Source organism: Bos indicus, chromosome X, assembly GCF_029378745.1.
Source record: "Bos indicus isolate NIAB-ARS_2022 breed Sahiwal x Tharparkar chromosome X, NIAB-ARS_B.indTharparkar_mat_pri_1.0, whole genome shotgun sequence".
Taxonomy (NCBI): domain Eukaryota; kingdom Metazoa; phylum Chordata; class Mammalia; order Artiodactyla; family Bovidae; genus Bos; species Bos indicus.
In genome coordinates, this window is record NC_091789.1 from 32,426 (window position 1) to 44,812 (window position 12,387).

Below are 12,387 nucleotides of genomic sequence, written 5' to 3' on the forward strand. Positions count from 1 at the left end.
TATAGTCCCAGAAGTGGAGCATCACCACTGGCTATGATAGGTCCTTTGATCTTTTTTTTTTTTTTCCCTCTGGCTCATATTCCAATTTAACTTGACAGGTTAAACTTTGCTCTGCAGATAAAAATAACTCTACCTCTGCATTGATTTTGATAAGGTATGAATTTAAAATCCAACAGAACTCTGTGGTGTGTGTGTGTGTTTTATAGCATCTCTGTGCTTCCATCTCTACCCTTAGAACTCAAGATGTCTATAGCTCTTTATTTAGAATTAAAGACACTGAATGGCAGGAATAAGAAACAAAACAGGAGAATTTTATTTTCATATTTAAATATTTTAGCTATTGGAACTTTAAATATTAAAAGGCCAATTAAAGGTGCATTTGACATAATTTAAAGCCACACTCTTTATAACCAGAGGAAATAGATTTTATTTAAATTCAGTTTGTCAAAGCGCAAATATCTTCATACATTTATGTTGCTCCAACGAGGTGGATGAAACTGGAGCCTATTATACAGAGTGAAGTAAGCCAGAAAGAAAAACACCAATACAATATACTAATGCATATATATGGAACTTAGAAAGATGGTGACAATAACCCTGTATGTGAGACAGCAAAAGAGACACAGATGTATAGAACAGTCTTTTGGACTCTGTTGGTGAGGGAGAGGGTGGGATGATTTGGGAGAATGGAATTGAAACATGTATAATATCATATATGAAACAAATCACCAGTCCAAGTTTGATGCATGATATTGGTTGCTTGGGGCCGGTGCACTGGGACGACCCAGAGGGATGGTATGGGGAGGAAGGAGGGAGGGGGGTTCGGGATGGGGAACACGTGTATACCTGTGGCAGATTCATGTTGATGTATGGCAAAACCAATACAATATTGTAAAGTAATTAACCTCCAATTAAAATAAATAAATTTATATTTTAAAAAAACTTAAAAGGTAGTACATTTTATAAGCATCTCTGGATTTTATTTGTTGGTTTCACATACTACAATACAACATCCATTTAAAAGAACATATTGCAGAAATTCTAAAATTGTAATTTACTTGAAAAGTTACTGTCATAAAGAAGGTTTTTTTTTAAAATATTTTCTTAAATATTTTTTATAATTGAACACGGAAGTAAGAATTTAAAAGTAAAATACTACCCAGTTAGGTTTTTTTGTTGTTTTTTAATTTAAATACTTTTTGAGTATGTATATCCTTAACATTCTTTACGGGATAAATACAAAATTAACACAAAAACATGTACTTGTACGTAAAAGATATAGAATTAACCACGGATGTTGAATATTTTGGTGTTTCCATGTGTTAATATTGCAGAACACCTCAATTTTACTACTGTTTAAAAACTGCTTTGATTTTGAAAACTTGTTTACAATGACAGGTGTTACAAGAGTTTGCAGAAATATTTAAGGCTAATATTAATGTGTATATAAGTGAGGCCCTGACACTCAAAAGCTAACATCAAAGTTTGTATCATTATGATAGATAGTCACCACTATATTGTATAGATTGTGTATATGAAATTACAATAATATTTTACTGGTAAGAAATCTAACATGACAACATGTTAAGGAATTACCAAATCTGTATGTGTGCTTTTAAAGATGGTACTATAAAAAGAATGTCTGTGAAAATTTTAACATGCTGTGATCAGCATAACAAATAATGTCTGAGCTTTTTTTTTAACCTATTTTTTACCTCTTGGTAAATGTGAGGTACTATTTAGCTATTTGGGATACTATTTGAATATGAGGATGATGTTTTACTAAAAATCAAATGTTATAATTTAAGCTTTAGATCTTTTATATTAGTTATGTTCCAAATGATAGGATGCTTTTTTTTTTTTTTTTTTGGAAATAGAAAATATTCTTAACTTATCAGACTCTTAACTTAAAATTATCCATACTTTTATAACCTTTAATACTTTGGTCACTATCAATTTCCCTGAAGCATTTTTAACATTTTAAAATAATAAGGCTAAACCTAGACTACTGGCTTTTCATTTATATCAACTGTAACAACATATACACTAAACAGCCATATGTAATTTATGTTCAAAAACTTACTTTGGCTTCACAAATGAGAGCATTTATAACTATACATTAAAATGACACAAGAATTTTCATGTTGATTACTAATCGAAGGAAAGGACATGTTTCTTCTTCCTCTTCTCTTCCTACTTCATTTCTTGAAATTATATGGTTTTCTCCCCTTTGATAAAGATAGTTTATGGTAGCTTCACCACCACAACACATGTACCAGCTCTTCCAATGTTAACAGGAACTTCCTAATGCAGAAAACAAAAATAAAGAAAGAAATGCTGTTTGAATGAACTCTGTCTTTGGCATAATATATTGGAGCTGAAAAAATCCTCAGCTATTCTGGCCCAGCCTTCATCTTGTATAAAGATAATGGAAAATGCAGCCCAGATAACATTCCAATGTGGAGACAGCATAGTCTTTAAGATGCAGTAGATCTGAGTTTGAAGGACAGCTGATCTTGGTTAAGTTTCACCGCCTTTGTAATTTCTCACTTAAAAAATTGAAACCAATAATACTTATCCTTCAATGTTTTTGTTAGGGGTAAGCAAGAAAATGAATGAAAATAATTAGGGATATAGGAGTTATAATCTGTTTATCTAGTTGTTCTCTTTCACCCTTTGCAAGGTCACACAATGAAACAGTGAAATACCTGGAATAGAATCTATATCTCTTAACTAGTTGTCTATAATTTTCTGAAAAATAATTTACACAATGTTAGAAAAACATTTTTTTATCATATTTGACCAATATCCTTGTTTGCCAAATATTTCTTTCCATTACTAAGCTGGTCTTAATCATTGTAAATTTAAGAGCTAACTATATGGCAGAACTTGAGTATTTCTGAGGGTCATAATGAATCATATTGTTGGAGTAAAGAGATAGAAACCCATGTTATTTCTGTGCCACTTCTTATATTAATATTTTCCTTAGAATTTCTTCTGTTGATACCCAGAACTCTTTATAGGGTTTAATTCCAGTCTTTTACTGTGCACCAAATCCATGAATAACTTATTAGTACTTAAGAGTGTTGCAATTTGTAGAATCTCTATAAGGAGGAGACTGAAAGATTTTTCTCCTGGGCACCAGTCGATAAGAAGGGACAGACACTTGTAGATAAAGATATTATTCCTTGCTTCTCAAGTCAAAATACATACATAAAAAGTTGGTTAGAGAGTAAAGCTCTTGGATTATTGAATCTGATTCACTTTTCTATAAAAGGAATGAGTCCATGAAGCTTAGAAAATGTCTTGTCCTCACTTTATATAAATACTGATGGATTCTACTAATGATCAAACAGCTCAATTAATAATTCTATATAGCTAAATAAAGCACATGCAATAAATTTCACTAAAGTAATTTGATTCAGCCCTAGAAGAGAATGGGATGAATTCCAAATATATATTTTAATTTTGAGTTAAACCCTGAAATATATCAATTTGGATACTTAAATTAAGAGTACCTCTCTCCATTCATCTTTCTGTGCATCATACGATTCAACAGTGTGCAAATAAGTATGTCCATCATATCCTCCAACCACATAGAGTCTGTCTCCAAGGGGACATACAGCAACAGCATCTCGAGGAACACTCAGAGGTGCCACAGTTGACCATGAATCATTTTTTGGATCATACCTTAAGAAGTTCAGGCAGACAATTGAAAAGAAAGTTATACAGTGTTAAAATTAAAAATAATATAAATTAATAAAATATATACTTATCTAATAAAAAGAAATTTAAAAATACCTTATAAATAGCAAATGTAATCAGAGTAATAAATATTAAGGCTATGACAGAATTCTCTTCAGCCACCAGAGGGCACTCAAAGCATAGTGAAAGTGAATTTCCTTTAAAAAATGCCATGCATTTCTTTGATCAGTTCTCAGATTTTCTGAGGAAACTTCACACATTGGCATCTTAACGTTATGTGAAAAATGCCCTCTTTGGCATTTAGTATGATGGTTGGAACGCATTTTTCTCTTATTCTTTATCAAAGTTATACATGTGATGCCTGATCTTGTTTATGAGAGCTCACATTTTAAGTAAATCAGAATATAATTGCCTTTTTGTTAAATAAACTATGGTTACCATGGTTTTAATACTGTTTGTGGTTACAGTGACCACAGTCTTATTATTTTTCTTATTCTTATTCTTTCTTCCATGAAAGTTCTTATTCATCTTCACAGGACCCTGGGATTTTTATTTACATTTTAATTTGAAGTTGATTCCTCATCTCCAAATATATTTTGTAAGCAAAATGACAGAGCACTCAGTAATCAGTATTAATTAAAATCTTCTCCAGGAATTATTTACTAAAATTTGAACCAAATACATAATAATAAAATCTAAAACAAGAGAACAGAACTTCCCTCATGGTCCCAGTGGTTAAGAATCCACGTGCCAGTGTAGGGGACACCGGTTTGATCTCCAAGTCTGGGAAGATTTCACATGACATGGGGCAATCAAGCTCATGGTACACAACTACGGAGCTTGAGCTCTAGGACCCAGGAGCCACAACTACTGAAATTCACATGCTGCAACTACTGAAGCCCTCGAGACTGGAGCCTGTGCTTCCACACAAGAGAAACTACTGCAACGAGAAGCCAGCGCACCACAATGAAGAGCAGCTCCCAATCTCCACAACTAGCTCGTGTTCAACAAAGAATACCCAATACAGCCAAAATTAAATAAACAAATTAAACTAAATTTTAAAAAAGGTTCTCTATTATAGAAAAAATTTTTAAATAGTTTTAAAAAACAGTGAACAAAAAAACTTATACAGATATATGTGTAAATTCTCTCTGATCTTATACTGTCCTATTTGTAAATTCCAATGAAAACATTTATTTTACAAAAGATATTTTCATTTATTACCACCTGTTAATTTCCTTATATTTGTATTACTCATCTGATTTCTGTTTTTCTTTGTTTAATCATAATCTAAATCATAAACCCCAGCTTTCACTTGAACTTGGTCTTCACATCCAGTAATATTTTCAATAATATCTGAAATCAACAATAATTAAGATATCCTTAATATCCATCACATATTGTTGAATGTCATGAAGGATTTTACCTTAAATTATGATGTTATACTGAAACCCACAACCAGAAGATCCACAGCTATGTGTTTTAGCTAAATTGAATCTTCAACACAATTGCTATTATTAATTGATGCTGCATTCAGCTAACAGAGTACACTCATACAAGTACACACACGTATGACTGGTGAACCAGGGCTCACAGGATTCTTTTACAGATTGGCATCCAGAGCCCAAGATTTTTTCTGCATATACATGATAATAAATGTTCAAAAATCTGGTTAACGTTAATAATATCTGGACACTGCTTGATTAACAAGAGAGGTTTGGAGAATGCAGAATCTTTTGAAGAAAGAAAATTGTCACCTTGGTTATTATCTGTAAGGACACACAGGAGCAGTTATTAAAAAAAAAAGTTAACCACTACATCACCTTCAAATTAAACAGCACCTGTTTCTCCCATTCTGTTTCTCTTTTGCTTTTTGGTTTCTTCTTACTTTGGTTATAAGTATATAGTTATTCCTCCACTTGGTGTAATTATGGATAATTTGCTTGACTTCTTTGCCACAATTTTCTCATCAACATTATAGAAACGATAATCCCTGACCCAGCCATCATAAGTTTATGTGATGGTTTTAGAAAACTTTAAATGATTATCTTAATTAACTGGATGAGACTCCTATGGTAAGCTGTTGATGTTTGAGTAGAAAAAGAGTTTCAGGAATGTTGTCTAGGACATGGAAATGAGAATTATCTAATTTCATAGAATGTACATTGTTGACTTTCTACTGACAAGACTATTTTACAACTCTATAAGTGTAGAAATTAAGTTGTAGAAAACTGAATTTTCTTGTGATTCCTATACATAACAATAAAATAAATTTTGCTTGATAGAGATAGAATTAATTTCTAACCCCAAATGATGACCTTCCCAAGTATTGTTTTATTCTCTATAGGATACTAACTACTCTTGCATCTATGAACAATTTTTACAGCATTTTTCAGCATTTTCCTAACTGTTTTTATGTATTTTCTTCAAAGGTTTTTTGAAATAATTTTAATACCTTATGAGTTACCACATTAATTAATGAATTACACAAAACATTTGACATGTTACTCATATTTGTATCAAAGGCATAACTTTTCAAAAATTATACTTTAGCACTAATTATTTCTTCAATATCTTTACAAAGAAAATGTCAATAAGGGGATAATGATAATAATAATAATAATTATTATAAAATAATGCAAACAAAATAACACCAGCAACTAGCTACCATTAAGTACTTAATATGTTCCAGGCAACACACTTATTATTCTATACCCTATGAAGTTGATTATTCCCACTTTTCACATGAGGAAACTGTTTAGAGGTATAAAGTAACTGGGTCAAAGTCCCATAACTTGCAAATAACAGATCTGGGATTTACACCCAGATTTTTCTGACTCCAAATTTGGTGCTTTTAACTAGTATACTATAGAAGTTTTGATATGCATGAAGTGCTTTTTTCCCATTAAAAATTAAATTAAAAGTGGTATATTTGGAAATATAATTATATCAATAAATAAAAATTAGTTATTAGGATATGTTGGTAACTAATTTTGTAGCCTGAATTATGAACTGTATAATCAGCTTCCTCCCATGAGTTTATATTTTCCTAGTTGTATGTGTAAATGCCTATTGACATTGGTTTAGACACCTCATATTATTGTAAGGCTAATTTCATGGTGAACACTCTACAGTGCTAAAATGCAGACAAATTACTCTCTTTTTCAGGTCTCAACATAGAATTACACAATCACAGGCATTCTAAGTAAAGCCAGGAAAATGCTGGCATAATAATGAAAGAGAGGAAGGTAATTTAATTAAACTTTTTTATGTATTCTAAATTTTTTTCCTTATGAAATGTATGCTTTATAGACTAAAGCTAATTTCATAATCCAATACCTTTAAATATAAGAAACCAAGTAATTGCAACACAAGCTAAACCACTAAGTGAAAACAAAAAGCCTCCAACACTGAAATAGACAAAAACATAAGACTTTAGTATTCCAGAAAGAAAATCTCTCACTAATTTGAATTTATTAAGAGAAAATGGCTATTATAAGAGCTGGGAGTATTACTTGTACTTGTATATAATTGTATAATCATATATACAATATACATATATATGTACATATATACAATATATGTACATATATACAATTATATATGATTTAACTTTCATTTCAGATGAAATTTTTGTGAAGTCAGGTTTGATTTTCGTAGTGACAAACCTTCATTACTTTTTATTTACTAGATATAATTTTGCATAGTATTGCTTATTTTGTATAAAACCCTTCTAGACAACTTTTCATACTATGGTAAAGAACAGTATGAATTTATTATATCAGTATCACTATTTGACCTCTCCTTGTGAATTTACTACTCCAATATAACTTAAGTATTAATGGAATTTGAGAAAGAATAATTACTTTTACATGGGTTTCTTTGTACATTTGATTAAACCAAGTTTTCCCAAATATAATAATTACTGACACTGTCTATCATATAGGAGGTGATATAGTCTTTCATATTATCAACTGTCATGTAAAGAAGAAGCTATGTTTATTCTTAGATACAGAAAAATACATAGTTTTACAACTGTAAGGATAAAATTCAATGCCTAGATACTCTTCCTTAAAATGAAAGCTGCACTTAGGTAAATTTACCTTTACTAAAATTTTTATTTCTTTAAAATTTATTTGTTTTTAATTGAAAGAAAATTGCTTTACAATACTGACTTGACTTGTCATACATCAAAATGAATCAGCCACATGTCCCCTCCATCTTGAATCTCCCTCCGACCTCCCACCCCATCCCAGTCTTCTAAGCTGTCACAAAGCACCAGGCTGAGCTCCTCCTGTGTTGTATAGCAACTTCCTATTATCTATCTATTTTACACACGGTAATCTCAAAAACGAAGAATGATCTTTGTTACAAGGCAAACCATTCAGTATCACAGTAATCCACATCTATGCCCCAACCAGTAACACTGAAGAAGCTGAAGTTGAATGGTTCTATGAAGACCCGCAAGACCTTTGAGAACTAACACCCCAAAAAGATGTCCTTTTCATTATAGGGTGCTGCTGCTGCTGCTGCTAAGTCGCTTCAGTCATGTCCAACTCTGTGCGACCCCATAGACGGCAGCCCACCGGGCTCCCCCGTCCCTGGGATTCTCCAGGCAAGAACACTGGAGTGGGTTGCCATTTCCTTCTCCAATGCATGAAAGTGAAAAGTGAAAGTGAAGTCGCTCAGTCGTGTCCGACTTCCAGCGATCCCATGGACTACAGCCTATCAGGCTCCTACATCCATGGGATTTGCCAAGCAAGAGTACTGGAGTGGGGTGCCATCACCTTCTCCCATTATAGGGTATTGGGACGCAAAAGTAGGAAGTCAAGAAAAACATGGAAAAACAGGCAAATTTGGCCTTGGAAAACAGAATGAAGCAGGACAGAGACTAATAGAGTTTTGCCAAGAGAACACACTCGTTATAGCAAAGACCTTCTTCCAACAACACAAGAGAAGACTCTACACATGGACATCACCAGAAGGCCAACACCAAAATCAGATTGATCATATTTTTGCAGCCAAAATAGAGAAGCTCTATACAGTCAGCAAAAACAAGACTGGGAGTGGACTGTGGCTCAGATGATGAACTCCTTATAGCCACATTCGGACCTAAATTGAAGAAAGTGGAGAAAACCAATAAGCCATTCAGGTATGACCTAAATCAAATCCCTTATACAGTGTATACAGATTATACAGTGGAAATGAGAAATAGATTTAAGAGACTAGATCTGATAGACAAGGTGCCTGATGAACTATGGACAGAAGTTCGTGACATTGTACAGGAGACAGGGGTCAAGACCATCCCCAAGGAAAAGAAATGCAAAAAATTAAAATGGCTCTCTGAGGAGGCCTTACAAATAGCTGTGAAAAGAAGCCAAAAGCAAAGAAGAAAAGGAAAGATATAATCATTTGAATGCAGAGTTGCAAAAAATAGCAAGGAGAGATAAGAAAGGCTTCCTCAGTAATCAGTGTAAAGAAATAGGGGAAAGCAATAGAATGGGAAAGACTAGAGATCTCTTCAAAAAAATCAGAGAGACCAAGGGAACTTTTCATGCAAAGATGGGCTCAATAAAGGACAGAAATGGTATGGGCCTGATAGAAGCATAAGATATTAAGAAGAGGTGGCAAAAATACATAGAAGAACTATACAAAAAAGATATTCAAGACCCAGTTAACCACGATGGTGAGATCCCTGACCTAGAGTCAAACATTCTGGAATGTGAAGTCAACTAGGCCTTAGGAAGCACCACTATGAACAAAGCTAGTGGAGGTGATGGAACTCCAGTTGAGCTAATTCAAATCCTGAAAGATGATGCTGTGAAAGTGCTGCACTCAATATGTCAGCAAATTTGGAAAACTCAGCAGTGGCCACAGGACTGGAAAAGGTCAGTTTTCATTCCAATCCCTAAGAAAGGAAATACCAAGGAATGTTCACACTCCCACACAATTGTACTCATCTCACATGCTAATAAAGTAATCCTCAAAATTCTCCAAGCCAGGCTTCAATAATACATGAACTGTGCATTTGCAGATGTTCAAGCTTGTTTTAGAAAAGGCTGAGGAATCAGACATCAAATTTCCAACATCTGCTGGATCATTAAAATAGCAAGAGAGTTCCAGAAAAACATTTATTTCTGCTTTATTGACTATGCCAAATCCTTTGATTGTGTGGATCACAATAAACTGTAGAAAATTCTGAAAGAGATGGGAATACCAGATCACCTGACCTGCTTCTTGAAAAACCTGTATGCATGTCAGGAAGCAACAGTTAGAACTGGACATGGAACAACAGACAGGTTCCAAATAGGAAAAGGAGTACGTCAAGGCTGTATATTGTCACCATGCTTATTTAACTTATATGCAGGATATATCATTAGAAATGCTGGGCTGGATAAAGCACAAACTGGAATCAAGATTGCATGGAGAAATATCAATAAGCTCAGATATGCAGATGACACCACCCTTATGGCCGAAAGTGAAGAGAACTAAAGCGCCTCTTGATGTAAGTGAAAGAGGAGAGTGAAAAATTTGGCTTAAAGCTCAACATTCAGAAGGCTAAGATCACTGCAACTTGTCCCAGCACTTCATGACAAATAGATAGGATACAGTGGAAACAGTGGCTTGCTTACTTACTTTATTTATTTATTTAATTTTGGCTCCAAAAATCACTGCAGATGGTGATTGCAGCCATGAAATTAAAAGATGCTTACTCCTTGCAAGGAAAGTTATGACCAACCTAGATAGCATATTCAAAAGCAGAGACATTACTTTGCCAACAAAGGTGTGTTTAGTCAAGGCTATGGTTTTTCAAGTAGTCATGTATGGATGTGACTGTTGGAGTCTAAAGAAAGCTTAGCGCCGAAGAATTGATGCTTTTGAACTGTGGTGTTGGAGAAGACTTTTGAAAGTCTCTTGGACTGCAAGGAGATCCAACCAGTCAGGAGATCAGTTCTGGGTATACATTGGAAGGACTGATATTGAAGATGAAACTCCAATACTTTGGCTACCTGATGCAAAGAACTGACTCATTTGAAAAGACCCTGATGCTGGGAAAGACTGAGGGTAGGAGAAGAGGACGACAGAGGATGAGATGGTTGGATGGCATCACTAACTCCATGGACATGAGTTTGGGTAGGTTCCGGGAGTTGATGATGGTCAGGGAGGCCTGGCGTGCTGCAGTTCATGGAGTCGCAAAGAGTCAGACACTTCTGAGTGACTGAACTGAACTGAATATATATATTTCAGTGCTATTCTCCCAATTCAACCCACCCTCTCCTTATACCACTGTGTCCAAAAGGCTGTTCTCTACCTGAGTTTCTATTCCTGCCTTGCAAATAGTTTCATCATAACATTTTTCTAGATTCTATATATATATATATAATATATATATATATATGTATTAATATACAATACTTGTTTTTTATTTCTAACTTACTTCACTCGTATAACAACTCTAGGTTCACATATCTGACTAGAATTTACTCAAATTCATCCCTTTTTATGTTTGGGTAATATGCCATTGTATATATGTACCACGTCTTCTTTATTTATTCATTTGTTGATGGGCATATAGGTTTCTTCCATGTCCTGGCTATCGTAAATAGTGCTACAATGAATAGTGGGGGTACATGTGTCTTTTCATACATGTGTCTTTTCAATTATGGTTTCCTCAGGGTATATGCCCAATAGTGGGATTCTCTGGGTCATATGGTAGTTTTAGTCCTATTTTTTAAGAGAAATATCCATACATTTCTCCATAGAGGCAGTATCAATTTGCATTCCCCAAAATATTGCAAGTGGATTCCCTTTTCTCCATATTCTCTCCATAATTTATTGTTGGTAGATTTCTGCTGATGGCCATTCTGACCAGTGTGAAATGAAACATCATAGTTCTGTTTTGCATTTCTCTAATAATAAACAATTCTGAGCACTTTTTTTCATATATTTGTTATCCATTTGAAGGTCTTCTTTGGAGAAATACCTGTTTGGGTTTTCTGCCCAATATTTGATTGGGTTTTCTGTTTTTGTGATATTCAGCTCCATGAGGTGCTTGCATATTTTGGAGATTAATCATTTGTCAGTTACTTTATTTCCAATTCCGTTCAATCAGTCATGTGGTACACTTTGTGAACCCATGAACACCAGGCTTCCTGTCCATCACCAACTGCTGGAGATTATTCAAACTCATATCCATGATCCAGCAATCCCACTGCTGGACATACACACTGAGGAAACCAGAAGGGAAAGAGACACGTGTACCCCAATGTTCATCGCAGCACTGTTTATAATAGCCAGGACATGGAAGCAACCTAGATGCCCATCAGCAGATGAATGGATAAGAAAGCTGTGGTACATATACTCAATGGAGTATTACTCAGCCATTAAAAAGAATACATTTGAATCAGTTCTGGTGAGGTGGATGAAACTGGAGCCTATTATACAGAGTGAAGTAAGCCAGAAGGAAAAACATCAATACAGTATACTAACGCATATATATGGAATTTAGAAAGATGGTAACAATAACCCTGTGTACGAGACAGCAAAAGAGACACTGATGTATAGAACAGTCTTATGGACTCTGTGGGAGAGGGAGAGGGTGGGAAGATTTGAGAGAATGGCATTGAAACATGTAAAATATCATGTATGAAACGAGATGCCAGACCAGGTTCGATGCACAAT

The 12,387-nt window shown here is 34.1% G+C and overlaps 1 protein-coding gene across 1 annotated transcript in view; it reads right to left on the reverse strand.

The window, feature by feature from the left end:
- Positions 1-367: 367 nt before the first annotated feature.
- Positions 368-12,387, reverse strand: part of KLHL4 (kelch like family member 4) — a 105,233-nt gene continuing 93,213 nt past the window's right edge. The window contains exons 10-11 of the mRNA XM_070783584.1: positions 3,519-3,690; positions 368-2,304 (exon numbers count right to left, since the gene is read on the reverse strand). Of these exons, the coding sequence (XP_070639685.1) occupies positions 2,245-2,304; positions 3,519-3,690 (232 nt within the window). The 3' untranslated portion in view covers positions 368-2,244. The remainder of the gene's footprint in view (positions 2,305-3,518; positions 3,691-12,387) is intronic.